The 23,398-nt window shown below is 33.0% G+C and overlaps 3 protein-coding genes across 3 annotated transcripts; 2 read left to right on the top strand and 1 right to left on the bottom strand.

Annotated features, from left to right (window-relative positions):
* The first annotated feature begins 8,068 nt into the window (after positions 1–8,068).
* Positions 8,069–12,823, top strand: LOC11434446 (transmembrane protein 87A). Its single transcript, XM_003615364.4, has 5 exons — positions 8,069–8,442; positions 9,547–10,480; positions 11,237–11,332; positions 11,495–11,631; positions 12,241–12,823. The coding sequence occupies exons 1-5, from the start codon at positions 8,180–8,182 to the stop codon at positions 12,434–12,436; spliced, it is 1,626 nt and encodes a 541-aa protein (XP_003615412.1). The 5' UTR covers positions 8,069–8,179; the 3' UTR covers positions 12,437–12,823.
* Positions 12,824–14,986: 2,163 nt separating this feature from the next.
* On the top strand, positions 14,987–15,352 carry LOC112422139 (loricrin-like). The gene has a single exon (XM_024784912.1). It carries the CDS (start codon positions 14,987–14,989, stop codon positions 15,350–15,352), a length of 366 nt encoding a protein of 121 aa, XP_024640680.1.
* A 2,292-nt stretch (positions 15,353–17,644) lies between these two features.
* LOC11418749 (glycerol-3-phosphate dehydrogenase [NAD(+)] 2, chloroplastic) lies at positions 17,645–22,557 on the bottom strand. Its single transcript, XM_003615362.4, has 9 exons — positions 22,134–22,557; positions 20,955–21,091; positions 20,750–20,855; positions 19,853–20,054; positions 19,663–19,750; positions 19,362–19,509; positions 18,452–18,601; positions 18,220–18,369; positions 17,645–17,893 (listed from the first exon to the last, which is right to left on the bottom strand). Exons 1-9 carry the CDS (start codon positions 22,497–22,499, stop codon positions 17,879–17,881), a joined length of 1,362 nt encoding a protein of 453 aa, XP_003615410.1. The 5' UTR covers positions 22,500–22,557; the 3' UTR covers positions 17,645–17,878.
* Positions 22,558–23,398: the final 841 nt, after the last annotated feature.

Here is a 23,398-nt window from a genome sequence, read left to right as displayed (position 1 = left end):
AATTCAAATGTGGTCCTCAAATTTAATTGGCCCCTAGTGATCGATTTTTTTTTTTTTTTTTTTTTAAATGGCCCTAGTGACTTGATACCAATTTTCTTTATAGAGAATTAATAATTTGTTTTTTTCTAAGACATCTAGAATTAATACCAATGTTATAAAATCTTCTTAGTGTGTAACTTTGAAATAGAGAAACAAAGAATTACTACTGATATTATATTGTGAGCATTTCAAATAGAGTCATGATAAATACCACACTTATTAATTGGTATGAGTTAATTTCACCCTCATTCACATGTCATTTTTATGTGTCTAATACAACAACAAAAAGATACCACATATATGTAAGTGTGTTAAGGGGTGAAAAAAGTTGTCTATCAATCATTAACCTTTAAAATAACCTGTTATTTAACATAAGTATGAAAGGAAGAAAAAATAAACAGAGAAACGATATTTATACAATCAATTTATCACAATTTTATCTCTCATATTTATATTATGTTTTTATTTTTTCTCTATATTATTTTGATTTTCGTATCAATATTTACTTTTCTTTATAAATTTATGGTTGTTTCATAAATTATAGTACAAATAATTGTTTAAATAACACACTTCAAAAAAAATACTACTTAAACAAGTTAACCACTTCATATTTTCTGGCCAAACTCTACCCCAAAAATTTAAAAAAGAAAAAATTATCAGGCCCCGACAGGTAACAACTTTATATTCATGTCAAAGAAAATTCCCATAATTCTATTTTGCATATTAGTCGTTATGCTTACTAAACGCCCACTTTTTTTTTGATAAAAGTACTTTATCTTTTTATTTGAAAGAAGTAATATATAATTATAAAAAGGAGTTTTATAAGGGAAATTAAAAAGGTTATAAAATGAAAAAAATTAGAGATATAAAGTTGGCTGCTGGTTGAGAACTGAGATAGAAGAGTTAACATAGTGTGCTAAGTGTAGTCTCGTTTTTTTTTTTTTTAAGAAGTGTAGTCTCAAATTCGATTATCACATCTCACAGATACAAACAAAATTAAAAAGTTTAAAATGTACTAATTAGTTTTGGAATTCATCTTATGTACGGGGTATAAGTTGCTTTTTATTATATTTTTTAAAATGAAAATTTTCTTTTATGTATTAAAACACATTCTTTGATATATTGAATGATTTTTTAATTAATGACACATCAATCATAAATGACAATATTCCTTTTGTCAAAGAAAATATTCGTTAAAAACATAACATAACTTATTTGAAGGTAAAGAATAATAGTATTACATTAGCAAGTCTGAAGGGGTTGCCTTTAAAATAAGGGTTTATGCCCCCATATTTTTTAGGTCTCACATTAGGCCTTCCGAATTTTTTTCGCTTTAAATACATTTTCGTGAGTTAAATTCTTTAAGCATTTTTGTTAACCTTCCAGTTCGAGATGTTCATCACCTCATCCCTACTCTTTCTATGCTCAACCATAGAAACATGCTTCTTTCTAATATTTGTTCGAGATGTTTATATTTCGAGGAAACTACTTTCATTGTTTAAGGGATTGTGTGCACTCTTTTCGAATTTGACAAGTGATTGGTTTGTCATATGTTAATTTTTATTTCCAACAGGAGGCTTAATTGTGGATCAAAATGTTTAGCAAGGGTATAAATTCTATCCTTTTTTTAGCTGGTTTGTGTGGAATTGGAAAGCTCGAAATTTTTGGTGTCTTGGAAAAGAGACTTTGCAATTTTCTATTGTGATCGTGAAGTTTAGAAATCTCGCAAACCTTTTGGTGACTTGCTTCCCAGTTGGTATTGCTGAGAATTGTGTTGTGCAACAGGTAATGTGGTATCCGTCCTCCTTGAATTGTGTTTTGCTTAATGATGACGGGAGCTTTCTATTGTATTCTAGTAAAGCTAGATTCAACGGTGTCTTATATAATCAAAATGGCTCTTGGATCATAGGTTTTAGCGGCGGTCTCACCGACTCGAATATTACTCATGTGGTGTGTTATTTTGATGGACTATTTTTGATGGACTACAACTTGCTAGGAATTTGAACATCTCCTGCTTTTTCTTTACCCTTCTCTGCCATGGTCAAATCGAGTAGATGGAAGCAAGGAAGAAGAAGATTTTTCGTTTTCTGGGTTCGTATTTAGGAATAGAGCAAATCGATTTGGGAATTTAGAGAATCTAGGGTTTCTATTTGGTTTCCCACTTATGTATTTTGAATTTTTAATTCATTGTTATTTCTGAAAATGATAAAATGTTTTTCCATAATTATAAAATTAATTTGATGAATTTATAAATGATAGTATCCAAATATGCATTGCCACATAGGTGTTCTTTTGGCCACATTAGTTAAAATTCTGACGCATTAGCGTTTTGGAGGTGAAAATATGGGGTATGACTAAACTACAAGAACCATGATAGTTTAGGGACGATTTTGTTCGTTTTGAAAGAAGCATGACCATTTTTGTAAGCTGGTCAAAATACGAGGACCAAAAGTGCAATTAAGTCTAATGTTTATGGTAACATAATATGGCCTCAATGTTATTTCCTTTATTAACACTTTTGCATTTTTTTTTTATTATTTGAGAAAACATGCATGTTGTGTGAATGGTGATTTCCTTCATCCGAAATTTCCACTTGAAAGATTTTTTGTATAGAAAGTTCGTTCGTTTATTTAATTATGGATGGTTTGCTATCACCAGCCATGATACACTATAAAAGCAATTTTTACTGCACACTCACCCACCCCTTTTTTCTCACCAAGAAAACCAACATTATATCACAAATAATCCATAAACATTAACTATAATGGGGCAGGGTTCGGTTCAAGGTTTATCATAAATAAATCTCCACTAAGCTACACCAATGAAAATTGAAATATTAAGAAATAATCTATCATGGGCAGCCAAATTTGAAAGAAAAAAAATAGTTAAATAATCATATCATATGATAGAAACCTTACTACTAAACAACATCATACGACCACTCAGTAACAGATTCACATTACAACTTCAACTTAATTTTTCAAATTGCAAAACCCACTTGGGTCCGATAGTGTTTTGATCTGGACGTTGGAGTGTACTCTTCTTCATGATCTCGATTCGATTCTCTTCAATATCAATTTAAATGAACTAGTTAAGTTTTCCAATTGATATTAAGGGGGTGTATTTGATTGGGATTTTAAGAGATTTTAAAAGACTTTTTTTATTATAAAAAAGTCTTGTGGTATTCAATCAAGATTTTTATAAAACATAAATAAATCTTGTGGTATTTAATTAAGACAATCATGACTTTTTTTTTCAATACAACGAAATCCGTTGGTATTCAATTAGGATTTCTCACAACTTATAAAATGTCTTTCGGTATTCAAAAATTGATAGATTTTAATGGATTCTTTTATATAATGGATTTTGTGAGACTTTTTAGTTAAAAATGTGAATAAAATGCTCATTCAACAATCTCACAAAAATTTGTGAGACTTTGTGAGACTCCCACAATATTCTTTTCCATGCTGTCCAACGAGAATCATTTTCTCATTAATTTCCAGATGCACGGAACATTATTCTCGTAAAATTATATTCCCATTCCCATGGCCCATGTATATCATTTTCAGGTGAACAAAATGATATTGTTCTAAGCGTAAAAAACTTTCAGTTAATATAGTTCAAGCTGCGTGTTAATTTCATTATGATATGAAACCATATGTTTCAACATTATGATATGTTTCAACATTAAATGAATTTATGTTGTTGTCAATAAGCTATTATATACAAGGATAGTTAGTTAGTTACATACACCACCTTGCCTAGAAACCATATAAACAGATGGCGAAAATTTTACAAACATAAATCCAAGCTTAGTAAAATTTCTCACTTCATCAGCAGTAAATACCGTTAAACTTATTTAACCAGTATCGCCAAGATAGTAAGATTGAATGATCGTACACCAAGTTGTTCAAATCAATTATGGTTATATGTTTTTAACTAACTATAAAACACACTTAGAACACATTCAATCACACCAATATTAATATCATACTCAAATGGTCCTGTAAAATGAGTACTCAACTCCCTCAAAAAGACTTAGCTATTTTTAATTTTCTTTTAGGGTTAATGGTGCTTTAACCCCTGTAATATAGGTCATTTTTTGTTTTTCCCCTGTAAAATATTTTTTTTGGAATACCCCCTAACAGATCATAAAAAAACGAAAAAATTCTGCAAAAAAAAAAATCAAGTCGTTTTTTTATGACCTATTAGGGGGGTATTCCAAAAAAAAAAAATTTACAGGGGGAAAAATAAAAAATGACCTATATTACAGGGGGGTAAAACACCATTAACTCTTTCTTTTAAGATGACTCTGTCTAGAACCATTAAGACGGCTTGAAAGTTTGTTATAAGTTAGAAATGAATATCATGGTGAAATACAATGTTGGAAAAAAATAAAAAAACATCTCATAAGCATCTAGCTAGAAAAAACACAATTGACTTGTTGATATAAATCCTTTGAAATCCTGATAGTCTTTTAAAATCTTATAAAATCTCATAATATAAATCCTTTGAAATCCAAATTACAAATCTTGAGAATCTTTTAAAATCTTAAAAGTCATTAAAATCTTTCATAGTATTTTAAAATCCACAAGACCTTTTTCATGTAAAATTGTCTTTTAAAATCCTAATCCAATACACCCCCCTAAGACTATGTTCAAACCCAAAAAAAAAATTTAGCATCAAAAGTAAGTTGTTCGATTAATATTTAATCCTTCGTGTAGGTTTCAATTCAAAATTTCTAACTCTAATTTCATATCTTTTAACTCAAAATAATGGAACTACTCAAACCTTGGGTTCAAACCCAAAATTAAACAATGATATTAACCTCAACATTACCAACAATAATTTCGAATTCTTTCTCTCACATTCAAACTTCAACTATATTTTTCCAACTTTCTTAGAATCCAAAACCCTAAAAAATTCGAACAGTTACAGGTCATTGATCGTTGCACTTCATGTGAAGCTGACACAAATGGAGCTCAGCATCCCATACAAATAACTTACAAATTACAATGTTTTGGTAGGCTACAAATAGGGTTATCATCAATATTTGGATATGATAGGCGCATATCTAATCCATATCGACACTCTTGCAAGTTGCCCTTGCGTCCAGGACTCCAGGTCCTAAAGGAAGATGTTCTACTTGCTTGTATTATTTTTTGGAGGCTTAAATATGTAAGAGGTCCTGTAAGTTCGCGTGTTTTTTGTTTTCGTCCCTGTGAAAAAACAGATATGAAGAAGATGGAATCTTTAGTTTTTAACATTTCAAATTTTGATGTTTACGTTTTTTCACTTTCTTCCCTATGCAACTTTGCGTTTTTGGGTTTTGGTCCCTCAAATCATATCACTTATCATCTGTCAGGCCACATAAGCGTGTTTTGCCATGTCAGCAATTGCCACGTGTAATCCCATTTGCCAGCTCAGCGTTTTTGTAACAGAAGTTAACGTTAGGAACTAAAACCAAAACATTTATAACTTACACGGTTGTTTTAGAACAAAAAAAAAATACAGGGACGAAAATAAAAAACACGCGAACTTACAAGGACCTTTTACATATTTAGACCTATTCTGGACCAAGGTTACAAAAGATTATTAAACTTTACTTTTCATTTTTCTACAAATGAAATGACAAAAATTATTGAAAAGTCACACATATAATTAAAGACTGTGTATTTGAATTCGAGTAAAGATATTTAACTTATGCATCTATGAGACCAAAATAAAATAAAAATCTAATGTTTGGAGATAAAAATACACATTTAAACTGAAATTTATATGGATATCCTTAAAACTATTTTTTTACCATATGAGTACATAATAGAATACATTATATATCCATTACTAATTTTTTTTTAAAGGAAATGTGAAGAGTGCTTTCATGACACTCTTTTTGGAAGTAGTGTAATTTTTCTTTTCAATTGTACCTTTTAATTAATACTATATACACTATTTTTAAAAAATTATTTTTTCTTTAATGAAAAACAAATCAATAGTTGATTAATTAGGATAATTTGGTAAAATAACATCTCTTTCTTTTAATTAATGTATTTATTAATATGTGTGTAAAAAACTTTAATGACATTCATTTTAAAACAGAGTACTAAATTTTTGGAAAGGTGAAAACATCCAATTTTATTTTATATAGACCAAAATTAAAATCCAGTTTAGAAGTCCTAACTAAACTGGCAAATACTGAAATTGCAAGGCCGGACGTAGTGACTCGGGTTCAAACCTGAAACCTCACAGTTGTGTATGAGTTTAATGTCAGTGGTTTACCACTTCATCTTAGACAAAAAAAAAAAAAAAATCCACTTTGAAAATTTATAGTTAATTTAAGTACTATAATCCTTACAAATATCGAGAATTTATATGTAAATGTTATTTCCTCTTAAAAAAAAAAGAGCAAATAGTCACTTTGATCCCTGACTCTGCACCTCGCTGTCACATAGGTCCCTGACTCAGGATTAAATACAAATAAATCCCTGACTCTGCACTTCCTTTATCACTTTAGTCCCCGACGTTACAAAAAATCTGTTAAGTGATGATGTGGCGCATATGAGGTGTCACAGGGACCAAAGTGAAAGTAGAAAATGGTCACTTTGGTCCCTGAACCAAAAAATCAATATTCCCAAATTGAATATCAAATTCTTAAATCCTTAAATCTCAAATCCCTAAATGTCATATAATTCTCTTTTTTGTTCAAAATTAATCTTCCATTAAACACAACTTACTGTTAGTCCCTGACTGTGCATACTTACTATCAGTTAGCTCACTGACAATGAATTAGCAAATCCATTAGCATCTATTACTCTTGATTATTGTTATATTCACATGATAATTCATATCTCTACCCCGTAGGTCTGAGCATACAATAATCAAGAGCTCAAGATATATTCAAATGATAATTCATTTCTATTGAATTTCTCTTAACATAATTTCTAACTCAAAATTTGTTCTCCTTAGTAGGCACTAGTGCTACATCTAATATAAATTGTTTATGTTTTTAAGTTTATTATTAAATTTCTCACTTTAATTTTTCTTTCATGATAAGTTAAAGCAACTAAAGTATAAGTTCTTTCATGTAATTTAATAGCATGAATATGATATTTGATACTATTGAATCAACAACTTCTTGTACAAATCACCTTCTTGTACAAATCTGAATGTCATTGTCTATGCACAATGTCTTAAACTATGGTAATAATAATCACAACAGGCAACTTCAATCCAATGTATTTTAGCAAGTGAATTTATGCATTAATTATTCAAATCTCTCCACCAAAAATTGGATATTGTTGTTGAAAGACACATAAAAAATCAAGCTATGACTTTAAAATGCTTACATGGATTATAATTAAACACACCGTTCATAATTCATTTCTCTATACATGTAATCCTGATGCCATTAATATACTAAAGGGAGAAAGAGGTAACATAACCACAACACTATGACACTACTATAAAACTCCAAACCTTAGCCCAACATATCATTGCCTCAAGATCCGCTTTCAAGCCAATAAGGTCCCTAATAGCCAGGGACTTTAGTGAAATTTTGTGTTTACTGTCAGGGACCTAACTGATAGTAAGTATGCACAGTCAGAGACCTAACAGTAGGTTGGTGTTTAATGGAAGATTGATTTTGAACAAAAAAAAAAATAATTACATGACATTTAAGGATTTAAGGTTTAGAGATTTAGTGATTTGATATTCAATTTTGGTATATTGATTTTTGGTTCAGGGACCAAAGTGACCATTTTCTACTTTTACTTTGGTCCCTATGACCCCTCATATGCGCCACATCATCACTTAACAGATTTTTTTAACGTCAGAGACTAAAATGGTAACGGAAGTACAAAGTCAAAAATGTATTTGTATTTAATTATGAGTCAGGGACCTATGTGGCAGAATCAGAGTGTGTTATTTGCTAAAAAAACAAAAGTTGAATCTAAAATAAACACTTCTTTTATGAGGTAAAAAAAAAAAGTTGAATCTAAAATAAACACTTCTTTTATGAGGTTTGATTAGAGTGTGCCACATATCACCACTTCTTTCACCTATCACCCTACGACAAATCACTGAAAACACTCATCTTCTTTTCACTCCCTCTTCTCATTTTCACTTTCAGATCAACACAACAATGTCTTACACCGATCACGGCGGCGATCGCCGTCACCGTCGCCGGAACCGCCCCGCTTCAATCTCCGCTATGTTCCTCTACCTCACTTTCCATTCAATCATCACCCTTGTCGGTGCTTCCATTCACGACTACCAAAACGAAACGTTCATCCGTCGTGCTAATTCGTTCTTCTTTCATGGTGGTAGTGAAGGCCTTTACGCTTCTAAACCTATTGAATTTAACCATTCTCTTGATAACTTTCCCACTGGTAAATCTTTCATCAGGTAATAATGCTTCTCTTTTTTTTTTTTACCTTTTTTTACCGTTTTTAGTATTTGATTTGATCTGTTTTTTTTTTCTAGGTATATGAAATGAAAAAACAAATTGGGTTTTGTTTTTTTGTTGTCAACTTTTTGATGTAAGATAAAAAAATGTTTTTTTTTTTTTGTTATATTATATTAAATTTTGGTACAAGATGACAGAAATGTGTTGATTTGTTTATTTGAATATCATATGCATTTAAATTAATGAAATTGTAGCTCATGTGTCATTTTTTGATACTTCCTTTGTCTCATATTGATAATGAGTTTCACTTTATGTTATTTTGTAACTATTAAGAAAAGTTGTAAATTAGTTGAAGATCATGTTAGTTTGTGTGAATTATAATGGCAATGCCGATATTGCTAGGCTGAACACTTTCACTCGGGTTTGAACCTAGGAATTCGAAGTTGTTTATGTGAGTTCCAGGCTATGAAGCACGAATACGGACACGACATAACATTGACACGCCGACACCGGTAATAATTTGAGAAAATCACATAATTCAGTGTAATTATAGGTGTCGGTGTCGGACACGACACATATCTGACACCAGGACACGCTTAATCCGAAGAGTGTCCATGCTTCATAGGTTCCAGGGTGTGTTTGTCACTTCGTCTATAGACAACAAAAATACAAGTATTTTCAGAGATGCATAGTGAAAGAGTAAGACTTTGAGATAGAATTGGAATAAAATAATTAAGTATAGCAGGAGTTTATTGGAACAAACATCTGATTGGTCTGAGTGATAATGGGCTCAAAAACAATAAGCAAGTAGGGGGTTTGAACCTTTTCTGTGTATAGACAAAACCAGTAAAACCGGGTTTTCAACCTTTTCTGTTCTTTATAGAGATAACTTGGTTGATAGAGGAGAAACTTTAAACAAGTAGGGGTTTGAACCCTTTCTCTTGTGTTTAGACAAAACTAGTAAAACCGGGTTGGGTGCGGAGAACCCATCTGCCGCATGTTAACAAAAAGAAGATAGTATTTTATCAGTAAAATTTATAGTTGATCAAATATGATATGGTTTAAAAGAGTTATTATTTTTAATATGCTAATGTTAATGTTAGGTTTGAGTCTATCAACTTCCGGAGGACAAAAGAATCTGCTGCAAAGGCAAGTTCGATGCAGCAAAAGACAGGGTTGGTTGAAGCTATAATAATTAAGGTGAGAGATAGGAATAACATTGGGGGTGTTTATTTGAACTCTGATGCTATATGCTGCACACCAGAGCTTGCTAAAGAAGGTTCTTGTAAGTTAGGAGAGGTTATCATCCGTGAGAACCCTGATGAACCGAACGGGCCGAAACGCTTGCAAACGTTTTTTGAAGGACAAAATGAAGAGACTAACATGGTCATTCAAACTGTTGATATTAATAGTACTGGGATGTATTATTTGTATTTCATGTTTTGTGATCCTGAACTGAAGGACACGTTGATTTCTGGAAGAACTGTGTGGAGGAATCCGGATGGTTATCTACCGGGGAAGATGATGCCATTGATGACTTTTTATGGTTTGATGTCTTTGGCTTACCTTTTTCTTGGTCTTGTCTGGTTTCTCTGGTTTGTAAAATATTGGAAAGATGTTATACAGTTGCATTACCACATTACTGCTGTTATTGGCCTAGGCATGTGTGAAATGGCTCTGTGGTATTTTGAGTATGCAAATTTCAATTCGACAGGAAGCAGGCCAATGGTAATTACAGTATGGGCCGTGACTTTCACTGCTGTCAAGAAGACAGTGTCACGGCTTCTTCTTTTGGTGGTTTCTATGGGCTATGGAGTTGTCCGTCCAACACTTGGTGGTCTAACCTCAAAAGTCCTTCTTCTTGGTGTGGTGTATTTTGTGGCCTCAGAAGCACTTGAGCTGGTGGAACATCTCGGTAATATTAATGACTTCTCTGGAAAAACAAGGCTTTTCCTGGTGCTTCCTGTGGCTCTGTTGGATGCTTGCTTTATTCTTTGGATCTTTTCATCATTATCTAAAACCCTTGAGAAGCTTCAGGTAACCTAGTATGCAATACTTGTCTCGATCGTTGTTGTCATTCATGCACGGTTATAAATATGGTCTCCCCTGCTTTCTTTTTTGAAGGAATGGTCTCCCTTACTTGTTAACTTGTGAGAGGCATCATTTCAATGAACTTAAATCCAGTATATGAATTTCTAGAATTGGCACGTGTTGACTATAATTGTTACTGTGACATGCTTACCAAAGTATTATTACTGCATAACAAAGGAAAAAACAAGGCTTTGTTTGGATAAACAACTAAATTAAGTGCCAATAACATAAACGACTATCATATATGTGGTTATGTATACACTATTTCTATAACAAAAGATAAAATAAAGTCAAACTGTTTTCATATAAATTATAAGCTGTTTTGACGAGCTATCCTAGAGAGCTTATCGAAATAAGCTGAAAACAGCTTACGGATATGTCATAAGCTATTTCCATAAGCTCTCCCAAACAGTTTCACAAATGCTTATGCTATTAGACTAGTTCAAATTAGTCAATCCAAACAGGCCCCAAGTACATTTATGAAATAGCTTTTGTGTTTTTAGAAAGTATGATGTTCCAAGGATGGACCAAAAACCAATAATAACTTAAGAATGGTCAGAGCTTCAAACTAAGATCATTGTTTTCTTGGAGATTGTTAGAGATGCTTGTACATTTCCCCTCTTAAATCAGGTATAACTTGCATTTCAGTTTCTTGGCTGTCAATTAAAACTGACTGTGTCTATTTGTTGATTGTATGCACAGATTAGGAAAAGTACCGGAAAACTTGAGTTGTACAGGAAGTTTACAAATTCTCTTGCAGTGACGGTGCTGCTTTCAGTATTATGGATTGGCTATGAGGTGGTCGTTTGTTTCTTTATTGCTTCTTTTCTTTCTTATTTACCCCAGCAAGTAAAAATTAGGTTCTGATTAAACTACAGAAATGTATTCTTCGTTATCTTGATTTTGTGTTTTATGCTAATAACTACAAGTGTCTCAGGCTCTGATTTAATCATGTTTCAGTTGTACTTCAACGCATCAGACCCTTTAGGTGAACTGTGGCGAAGAGCATGGGCCATCCCAGCTTTCTGGATTTTGCTTGCTTATGCTCTCCTGATAGTGATCTGCATTCTCTGGGCCCCATCTCGAAATCCAACCAGGTATAGTCTATCTTTACTGTTGCTCTTTCGGAGAAGTAAAAAACGTAAAAAAATAATGGTTAACATACCCAAAAAGGGGCTAGGATTAGGTGCACTCAATTTGTCAATAGAGGATCGCTGAAAATACCAATTTGTTCAAATTACACCTCTCAATAGTGCGAGAGTGCTGTTATAGCGGCTATTTCACAATATTTTGTCCTAAAAGCGTATCCCAGAACAATAGTATAATTGCGATTTGTTCAAATTCTGCAATGCAATAGCGCTATAGCCGCTATTTAATGTAGATGCTAACGTAGATTGTGAAATCCTTATAAGCCGTAAGATTGATTCGTTATGTCTCTATTGATAAGGTATAAGATATGTATCACTTGATGAACATTCTAGCTTAAACCTCATACCAAAGTCAACCAAAATATGCCAAAGGAATTTCAAATTACCGAGGATGAAATTCAAACTAACATACTCAATGAGATTTGAGGCTATAGCTTAAGAAGAGATCATATGTTTGAAAAGAAAAATGAATGCGCAGCTAACCAAATTGAAAAATTAGCCGATTATACGTTATTGATACACTAACATAGGAAGTGACATTTTACGTGGGCTTTGTAGGTATTCGTACTCGGAAGAGACGGGAGATGATTTTGATGAGGAAGCTGTCGCAGTTGTTGGAAGTGGAGTTAAGATGTCTGGAGAAATGTCTACCATGCTAGAAAGAAAGGATAGAAAGGCATCGTCTACATCACTTGCTACAGATCATCATGTATTTGGAGTTATTGAAGATCTAGAGGAAGACAAGAGGGAGTGATTTGGTCCTAACTTTTTTAATCACTGTTTCTTTGTTCACTTGGGAGGACCTAAATGATGTCAACATGGAGTAGCAACAAGGGAGGAGAAAGAGGATCAATATTCAATGGTCATTCAGCTTCTAAATTTGAGGTGATTCTGAGCTTTTCAGGATGGATTTATTAGCACACAGTAAAAATGAGAAGGAAGAACAAGTTTGCAACACAAGTCATAGTTAGCTTAGAGCGCAAGTTATATCATTTGAGTGTAAATTTCAATTGCATTTACATTACATTTAGTTTGTTACAAGTTAGTTATGATGAGCTGTCATTTCTAGCTTGTATCTATACAACAATCTGTAACTGAATTCATTCAAAGAATCTTATTAACTTTTCTTCATCTTTTCTCATGTTTGAGAAGTACTTACATGGTATCAGAGCAGGTTCGTCCTGCTCTGCTTCAGTTTCGTGAAGATTGAACATTCTTTGTTGATCTTGTTCATCTTCTTCTTCTTTGGGATTCTATCGATTTGTTATCGTTTCAATTTTTCTTCATTCTGTTTTTCGTCGATTCATCACTGAATCGATTTGTTCCTTTTTTTCTTTGATCGTTTCTTGTTCAATTTGTTGAATAATTTCGAAAATCATGGTGAGAAATAACAACAATGCGCAGAATTAAGATCAAGGTCTTGATCCTTATTTTGTTCATCCATCGGAAAATTCTACAACTGTGAGTTGACACAACGGTTAGCTGGAGATAACTATCAATCCTGGTCCATGAAGATGCGAAGAGCTTTGGCTATGAAGAACAAGTTCAAATTCGTAGACGGTTTTATACCAATTCCAGATGCAGATGACTTGAATTGTGCTGCTTACGAAAGGTGCAATAATCTTGTTCATACCTGGATAATCAATTCCGTTTCACCGTCAATTGCTCAGAGTGTTGTCTCTATAGAAAATGTTGTTGATATGTGGAATGATCTTAAAGATCGTTTTATGAGATGTGGTCGTATTAGAGTAGCACAATTGCAACAGGAAAATGCAAATTTGAAGCAAGGGAATCGAAAGATTTCATATTAATTTACTGATTTGAGAGGATTATGGGAAGATTTTGATCAATATATGCTTATACCTCAATGCACATGTCCAATTCCTTGCGCTTGTTTGGCAATGCGCAATGCAAAGGGTTTTAGAGATGAAGATAGAATAATTCAGTTTTTGAATTGATTAAATGAAGATTATCAAGGTGTTGCATCACATGTATTACTTATGGATCCTTTACCTCAAATAAGCAGGGTTTTCTCTATGATAATGCGACAAGAAAGAAAGATGAAATATATCATGATTTCTGCACCAGCTGTATCCTTAGATGAAACTACTACTGGTTTAGTAAATGTTGGTGATGGACAGAGAGAATTTAGAATAGGAGAGTATAGGAAGGAATTATTTAAAGAAGAAAATGTTATCTTGAACCTTGATAGTGGATGCTCTCAATTTCACTATGATGTTCTTGTAAAAATAAATTAAGTGATAAAAAGAGTAAAAAAATTATGAAAAGAGAATTGGGCACAATTTTGTCGTTACAAAGTTATCTGAACTTTTAACATAATCTATTTTTTACCATCTTGCATGAAAGTGAAGGGTAAATAACTTTTTGTTGCCCTTGGTTTCTCATAAATCTGTTAAGGGGTAAAAATTCAGTCTCCAGGTATAATTATTGAGCATAAATGGAAAAACTTGCTTTGCTTTATATAATATACGAGTCTTACTAATAACAAAAAGTTTTAATTTCTTTTTTTGTTTAGAGGAAAATAAAATGTTTTCATTTCTTAACATATGCACATTTGTAATACAATATAAGTATATAAACCTTGTCTCACAATGAAAGCTATAGTAGTAGAAAGTTTTCAAAGATAAACGATTTGACTCATCATTAGTTTAAAACAAAATAATGACCTGTGAGCAGTTTACCCAAGTGAACACAAAAAAATTGAAAAATAAAATGATTTATACACTCAGTACCAAGCCATATTGTCAAAGAATCTTGAGGAAAAAAAAATGACATATGAGGTTGAAATTCAAAGAATCTTAAAAAAATGAAAAATTACAAGGAGTAATAAAAACTCGCTTAAATGTTACGGAGAAACATTATTTAACCCTTAAAACTAAACCATTCAAGACTTAAATTATATTGCAATAGAGGAACTAATCCATCATAACAGAATACATGCCATGATGTCAATGTCAAACAAATACTGAATAAAAAAAGTACTTATTTTCACTAATTGGACATTTAGTGAAAATAACAATATGTTATGAAGCAAATAAAAAGCACTAAAATAAGAATAAGAAGAGCAGTAATAAAGTTTTGTAAGATCTTCCAGTCGTAAGATGAATGTTAAGGGACCACATTGCTTCAGTTGACAATCGGAGAGGAAGGAGGTGAGATGTGATGAAATGGTGGATCATCAAAGTTCACACCAGGAGACGGGAGAAGTGGGGGAGGTGTGATGCGATGAAGTGGAGGATCATCAAAGTTCACATTAGGTGATGGGAGAAGTGGGGGAGGTGAGATGGGAAGTGGTGGATCATTGAAGTTCACATCAGGTGACGGGAGAAGTGGGAGAGGTGCGACGGAAAGTGGTGGATCATTCAAGTTCACATCAGGTGACGGGAGAAGTGGGAGAGATCCGATGGGAAGCGGTGGATCATTAAAGTTCACATCAGGTGACGGGAGAAGGGAGGGAGGTGCGATGGGAATTGGTGGATCATTGAAGTTCACATCAGGTGACGGGAGAAGCGGGGGAGGTACGATGGGAAATGGTGGATCATTGAAATTCACATCAAGTGACGGGAGAAGTGATGGAGGTGCGATGGGAATTGGTGGATCATTGAAGTTCACATCATGTGACGATCATGTGACGGGAGAAGCGGGGTAGGTGCGATGGAAAGTGGTGGATCATTGAAGTTCACATCAGGTGACGGGAGAAGTGGGGGAGGTGCGATGGGAAGTGGTGGATCATTGAAGTTCACATCAGGTGACGAGAGAAGTGGGGGACGTGCGATGGGAAGTGGTGGATCATTGAAGTTCATATGAGCAAATACCATTTTCCAACAAACACAACAAAAATAGTATCATAATAAAAGAACAGTTACCGATAACAACAAATTCTAAACACAACAAAAATAATATCATAACAAAGGAATGTTAACAATAACAATGAATAAAAAACGACTAACATCATAAAATAAATAAGAAAAGATTGATAAAAACCTAAAATTAAAAGGGTTATAATTTTTTCTAAGGACCGGAGCTATAAAGGGCCGATAAATTAGTGTTTTTTTATTTTTATTTTTATATATGATTACGCTTTTTGCCCCACACAAATGTGCAAATCTTTGGGACAAAAACTTCAAATGACATTTTTAGTTTTTTTAAAAGCTTTGGAAGATAACTTTCAGGATAAAGAGGAAATAATGAAGTCAAAAGAGCAAGCATTTTTTTTTCTTTCTTTCGAACGTAAACCCTTGAAGATAATGCAATTAATTATCAGAATAATTCCTAATCTTCCTCGCTTAACCTAATGCAACTAAGCCAGAATGGGACATTAGGCAAAGGAAAAAACACTAAATGCAGAGGACATTCACATTAGTGACATAATAATATGTAAAAAGTTGAGCTTTGGTGTTAAAAGATTTGGTGTTAAAAGATTTTTCAGCAGTGTTAATATTTTTCCATAGTTCTTTCAACGTTCAAAGAATTGATAGGAAGCAGTTGAAGAAGCACAAGAGTGAACCACAACAGTACACGACGCAACTGCAGTTCACCGATGGTAAAGCAAGAGCGGCGCCATGGAGCAATTTGGTGGTTCACCCATAAAATTGGATACAACAAATAGGGTAAGCCACCAAGGTAAATCACCTTACGCCTCAAAATATTTAAAATATAAATACCTGTTAAAAAGACCTCATATTCTACTATTGATATCAATTTAATTCATTAAAATGTCTCATATTCTACTAAAATAAATAAACCCTTCTATATAATATGCAATATCCCTACCAATTAAGTTAAGCTCACAAGGATAAAAGACCCATTCTAATAATATTATTATGAGCCTTAAAAGAGTTTCAACTTAAAATCCGCGTCAAACTTAAATATGTGTTGAGTCCGCCCTACAAAGAAAGTAAAAACAACACCGAAAAACAAAACATCAACTAGACAAAACAAATCAATTTGGTGGTCATGTTTTTCCATAGGAGAATAAGGGTTTTCCATTTTGATCTGTATTTCTTTAATTTTTCGTTTTTACTATTTTGTTATTACTAAATAATCGGAAGAAATAAATGCATAACTTTCCTATGTATTTCTTCTACATCTATAAGCTAAGAGGCATTTGATAAAAAAAAAAAAAAAAAAAAAAAAAAAGGTTAATAGGCATGACTAGATGGAGAGTGTGTCCTTAACCTAATTAATGTAACCCATAACATAAAGAGCATTTTGGGTCTGTAAAAGATTATTCTTAAATAATTTTAATTAAAGCTTTTATCTAAATAATTTTAAGTAGGTTTTAATATAGTGTCATTATATTTCAAAAAAAAATAAATTATAGTGTCATTATTCGCACCACATATGTTGGACATTACAAGTGATTGGAAAATTAAAGGCATTAAAAAATACGGATTCGGCTCCTCTATAATGAGCATTTCAGTTTAGAGCATAAAATAAGTAATATTAGTCATTGGTCTCGTAAGTGTAGCTCAGTTGATAGCTACCAGAGACAATGTTTGCAGGAGCCAGGGTTCGAACCCCAGATTCCCCACTTCTCCACACTTTAGAAAAAGTGTGTGATCTTGCCACTAGGCTATTGAACAAAAAAACAAGAGTAATATTAGTCATTGATTAACAAAACAAAAGTAGATATTCTAAGTACATTATAAGACTAGTATTCCCACACAAATCAATTAAATCTTGAGAAAACAAAGTATTCCCGCACACGACTACAAGACTGGTCACTCAAATCAAATATTACATTTCATTTCATTTACTACCCTTGAAGAACATTCGTTTATAATTTCTAAACAATATAATATGTTCATGATTTGTGACCTCTATGATAATTTGATTTTAAATAAGTTCTCAATGGATCAATATCATTTTCCTATGTCATTGGAGTTTATGGGAAATCTTGAACATGCTGGTTTGTTAACTTTCTCATGCCAACTACAACTTTCTTCTAAGAAATGACATGCATTAATAAGTTAAGAATATATATGTTGTGCAGAAACTACACATTTATCAAATTCTTATAACTGTATGGTTCAACTCCAATCGTACAAAATTGTTATCACCAAGCCTTCACAGCATTGGAAGCACAATGGTGAAAAAGAATTGACTACACGAATGCCTTTCAATCAGCAGTTAAAAAGTAGCTGGTAGATAAACCATGTGTTGTTGGGAGGTTTCATACTTCTTCAACCTGTGAAGAGAAATTGTCATCAATCAAACTCGTAAGTGAAAATTAATTTTGGTTAAAATTATGTTGATTGTAAACTGGTTTGTGTTTGGATGCAATCACGTAAAAGTAATTTTAATGAAATCATGTTGTTTGCATATTTTAGATCAAAATTGCTTTAGAGTGTTGTAATTAGCAAAAAGTGTTTTAACATGTATATACAAAATTGCAAACAGTTAGAAATAATTCAACCTCAATGTGAAAGCTAAGAATTAGTTGCTCCAGAGCATACAATTGATTCTCGATAAAAAAACCAAACAGCTTATGACAGAAGGGTAAGAATAAATAACCTGAGGAAGGCTCATTAACTCGTAAACAGCTTTCTTGGGAGTAAGTTCATTGTCAATAATACGAGCGACTGCTGTCAATACTGGCATTTTTACATTATATTTTTGCGCCAAAGCAATCACAGCTCCAGCCGTTGAGACACCTTCTGCTACCTGCGCATAGTAAGCCCTGTAATTTCAGTAACTCTACCACTTTGAAGGATTTTGTGTATGGTCAAGAACAACTGGAAACTACCTGATTCATTGAATTAAGTATGTCCTCAAGCTTCTCGCCTGATCCAAGACGCACACCAACAGTTCTATTTCTTGAAAGGCTGACAAAACATGTAAGCATTATGTCTCCAGTTCCTGACAGACCAGTTATTGTAGTTGGCTTTGCACCCATCTTCAAAAGATAATAAGAGGAAAGAGAACTATTATTATTATTATTTCTATTAGTTTTAAGGGGAAAATGAAAAAGATTTTGAGCTTGTTTGAATTGACTTATTTGAGCTTATCTACTGACAAAAACACCAATAGTTAGCGAGAGCTTATTGAAACAACTTATAACATGTCCATACGCTCTCGAGGAAAGTTTATGAAAGAAAACAGCTTGACTTTATTTTATCTTATGTTATAGAAATAGCTTATACACAAGCATTTACTTTCTATTTGTATCTTATGTTATAGGAATAACTTATACATATGCATTTGTAGCGCTTAACTAAGCTATTTATCCAAACAGTGCCTTTATATGCCAAATGAAAATACAAAGAGAAAGTAAATGTGCATGTGTACATTCAATAGATGGCATCTATTATTATGAATCTATGTAAAATGTACATCCACACAAAACCATATATAAGTATAAGAAACATATATATGTGGCTGTAAAACTAGTTATGATTGATTGACAATGTAAAACATTTTTACATTGAAAGTGTATATGAATTAAAATCAATTGTATAATATTAGCAAATCATGACCTTGGGATTATCATTATAATAGTGTGCAATGCTAATTAGATGTTCTGAACAGCATTATCTACACCTAGTCAAATCATTGACAAAGCAACTTTAATCCTCTTTGGTTTGATTATTATCTGTAAAATTAAAGAAAAGTGACAGTTTCTACTATTTACAAAAAGTCTAATTGAGGTCATTTACCTTTGTCGCAAGCCACCGTATTTCAGAACAACCCTGTGTGACAAGAGCAGCCATTGAGTTGTTACCTAGATTCATACCTTCTACAATCCCAGCTGCTATTGCAAGCACATTCTTAAGGGCACCTGCTATTTCAACTCCTGTAACATCACTGGAGTTATCAGAGATTACAAGCTGAACATTTGCATCAAAATCTGTCTATACAGTTGTTTGACATATCATGCATCAAACAGAATCAGAAAGATTAAAGCGTATTTACATATGAAACTCAATATCATTTATGAATCTACTGAAGGTCATCTACCTGGATGTGCTGATTCTTAAATGATTTGAAGCTAGTAGCTGCTGAACTGCATTTGCCAACTTTTTGTCTTTTGATGCCACGACCATTGCTGTATTTTAAAATGGCAAAATTCATTGGCCTTTATGCTATCATAATACACATAGTTGAAAAATACAAAACTGACAAGTGTAATTAGCGATGTCATTGTAACCTGTAGGTAGCTTATTCATTAATTCCAAAGCAAAAGAAGGCCCGGACAGTGCAACAAAAGGCTGGCGAGAGTTTCGCAGTGCTTGAGGAATAATTTGAGCCATCATCCTCAGTGTATTAAGCTCCAGGCCTTTACTGAGAGATATGAATGGCAAGCCTGGGTCAACATAATCAGCGACACTTTCAAGAAATGCTGCGCTGAACTGCAATAACAGAAAAACAAAGATTCAGACAGTCACCTATTTTACTATTGGCAAATGCTAAGGTTAACCATATGCATTTTATTCAAGAACAAAGACCCTGACTTAATGAAGATAGCAATAATATCAAGGTTTTAAATTGCAGTTGCACTTATGCTATGTTTCTTGAAATTGCGAAAAAATGCAAACAAATGTGGCTGCAATGCAATTGAGGAGGCCTCCAAAAAGTTTCTCATTCCACAGTTTTATACTATTAATACAAAAACCATGGTTATCAAATCTATATTCAAATTGTGAATCGGAACACCTATTTTCCGAATCGTGAATCGAATCTTATTATTAATATACATTACCAACAACGAATCAGTATTCACAGTGAGTTTCATATCCAAAACGGATACACACTAGAGATTCATATCAATTGAGTTCAATTTTGTATTGAATCGGGATATGACTCGCATATATCCTAAGACATGGATAACCGTGACTAAAACGACTACCCAGAATGTAAGGAAGAAATGCAAATTCAAATGACATTTTTGAATATGAATATTTCTCATTATATTGAAAGGAATGAAAACCAACTATTTATATACATGAGATATGATCTAAATAGGAATGCAATCCTATCATAACTCCTAATGATACTAACAGATCATACTATATTAAATATAATAAATATCAATATCTCAACAGACCTGAACAGGCACAGCATGCAAGCAGTAATCCGCATCACGCAAAGCAGATTTTGCATCAGTTGTTGCGACTACATTTTCCGGCAGTGTGTGATCCGGGAAGTAGTTACTGCAAAAGATAAAAGAACAAATTACTAACAGAAATGACACATGAAATTAGATCATCTGAACAAGTATGTAAGATCACAAGGACAAAGAAACTAGCTACCGATTGCAGTGGCTCTCATTGATAGAGGAGCAAACTTCAGGATCTCGAACAAGCATCACGACTTCTAACTGATCCTTTCTATGGGCCACATGAGCGGCCATTGCTGTACCAAATGATCCTCCTCCAAGCACTACCACCTATTCAACAACAACAACAACAACAACAAAAGTTCACAGTGCCATACATGCTACAACACAAACTGAATAAACATCATAATCTAAAATAATTTGAGACAAGAAATTAATCCTAATAAAGCAAGAAAATATTAATCCTTGGAGATAAACTATGATAATGTAACATAATATCAAAGGATATTACAAAATACTTTCATGTATTCTAACACACAAAAGACCATGAACCATTTTCAAATGAAGAAGCCAATAAACCATAAATCATATCACAAATTGAATATACATAGAAGAATACAAAGAAAGTGTTTAACAGGGAACGAATAACCAATTTAGTCTCTAAAATTGTAGGATATTGTCAACTTGGTCTCTAAAACTAACAAAATTTCACAATGATTCCTAAATTCAATTAATCAATATTCTTCATTCCACACTTATCCAAAAACACTAATACTGTTTGAAGATTTTCAATTTCAAAAATATAGTAAAATTTAAAATATTAATAAAGGTCAAGGACTACCATAAATCATATATGTTTATCTCTTAACTCTCTTTTACTTTTTAGCTTCTGCACAAAAATCAAAGGACACCAAATTTGGCATCAAAATTCTGATTCGAAAATATCATTTCTTTCTTTGTAGCCCCGACACTTATGATAGAAGGTGTGTCCAGTGTCTAAACACGCATCGGTGTCTAATACCAACACCTCTCTAACACCGACAATTGTCATGAAAGTCGTTGTTGGTGTCAGACACTAACATGACACCGTCACATGTAATTGCATTCAATTAATTGATTTTTCAAAAACTTTACCGGTGTCTACGTGTGTGGGCCGACTTTGGTGTCAGTTTTAATGCTTCATAGACGGACACTACACGTGTCACGACACCGACACATATAATTACATTCAAATATCTCTGGTTTTAGTGTGCATGGTGTAGTGCTTCCTAGTTTCTCTTTCACCAAAATTGCTTGACATATTCAAATATAAAAAAAAAAATACAAAAAGCAAGAAACACAAAAACTAAGAAAATAAATAAAAAAAGAAAACCTTGTTGGTGCGTTGAAGCACATCAGTATTAGACTTAGACCGCCAAGACCTTGACCAACGGACCAGTTTCTCCCACGCAACCCTAACAACCCGTCTCCTATCTCGAATCGGGTCAAGACCCAATTCTAAAACCGGTTCAGGTTCTTGAACCGGAGAAGAAGAATCAATTCCGGAAGCATGTCTGATATGATTAGGGGCGGAAGAAGTAAGAGTGAGAAAAACTGTGGATTTTGAAGGAAAAGCGTAGAATTTGGAAGCATTATTGTTACGATAATGGAATTTTGAAGAAGAAGAGAATAATGGGTTTGTTGTTGAATGTGAATGTAAATGTGACGATGGTGCTTCCAACGCTACAGAAGCAGCCATTTCGAAGAAAACAAAGAAACTGACTCCACCCTTTGTAAAGAGAGACCAATTTTTGTGTAAGAAATAACCGTCACTTCTAATATTTTATCCTTTCCCAAAAAACCATAATTTTTTGAAGGAAAAAAAATAAATAAAGTTTGTATTGTTTTTTTTGTCAAGTTTATAAAAAGAGGTAACAATAATGTGTAACGAAACGTCGCGATAATTGTAAAATGTTAACTTGTGCCCTTAAGGTACAGTCTAGAAGTTAAATGTAGAAATAATGTATTGGAATACGTGCATTAAACTTAATATTTAATGTTTTAATGAATTAAATGCACAAAGTTTAAGAAAATATTTCTTTTTTTGGATTTTTTAACATGTGCCCTAAGGACACAAGTTAACACTACCCTAATTTTAAGGCCAAATACCTTCCCGGGTCCTTTAAGTTTCATATTTGTTTCAGATAGATCTTTTAAGTTTCTAAGGTTTCAGATAGGTCCTTTAAGTTTCGAGTTTGTTTCAGATAGGTCATTTCTATCAACCTCCGTTAAGCCAAAGTTGATATGTCCTTTAAGCCAAAGTTGATATGGTTGGGAAAAAAAATTGATGTCAAGTGTCAGAGAGAATTGTTATCATGGTTTTTGGGTGCCAAGCCATTAATTGGACTTGAACCTTTTGACCGTTGATATCTCTCTTTTTTCTTGGGAAGGGTAAAAGGAGAAAAACCCTTAAAAAGTTCTAGATTCGGGGGTCGTTTTCGCTACGGGAAGGTGTTAGGCACCCGGAGCGATTATAGTATTCCATAAGAACCGCTCTCCTAAGTTTGTTTCTACGCTTTATTTTTAAAGACTATTTGTAAAAAAAAAAAAAAAAAAAAAAAATGAAGGTGTGATTAGTGAAGAATGGGGGTGAGAAGA

The sequence above is a fragment of the Medicago truncatula genome, chromosome 5 (genome assembly GCF_003473485.1).
Source record: "Medicago truncatula cultivar Jemalong A17 chromosome 5, MtrunA17r5.0-ANR, whole genome shotgun sequence".
Taxonomy (NCBI): domain Eukaryota; kingdom Viridiplantae; phylum Streptophyta; class Magnoliopsida; order Fabales; family Fabaceae; genus Medicago; species Medicago truncatula.
This window is presented reverse-complemented; position numbering and strand designations above follow the sequence as displayed.

Excerpts from the sequence above, each read along its gene's own strand:
- LOC112422139 (XM_024784912.1), top strand. The coding sequence starts at position 14,987 with ATGGGAAGTGGTGGATCATTGAAGTTCACATCAGGTGACGGGAGAAGT.
- LOC11434446 (XM_003615364.4), top strand. The coding sequence starts at position 8,180 with ATGTCTTACACCGATCACGGCGGCGATCGCCGTCACCGTCGCCGGAAC. Across the intron at positions 8,443-9,546 it reads ACTGGTAAATCTTTCATCAG|GTTTGAGTCTATCAACTTCC; the intron begins GTAATAATGCTT and ends TGTTAATGTTAG. Across the intron at positions 11,632-12,240 it reads CCATCTCGAAATCCAACCAG|GTATTCGTACTCGGAAGAGA; the intron begins GTATAGTCTATC and ends TGGGCTTTGTAG.
- LOC11418749 (XM_003615362.4), bottom strand. The coding sequence starts at position 22,499 with ATGGCTGCTTCTGTAGCGTTGGAAGCACCATCGTCACATTTACATTCA. Across the intron at positions 20,856-20,954 it reads AATGAGAGCCACTGCAATCG|TAACTACTTCCCGGATCACA; the intron begins GTAGCTAGTTTC and ends TATCTTTTGCAG. Across the intron at positions 20,055-20,749 it reads TGCATGCTGTGCCTGTTCAG|TTCAGCGCAGCATTTCTTGA; the intron begins GTCTGTTGAGAT and ends CTGTTATTGCAG.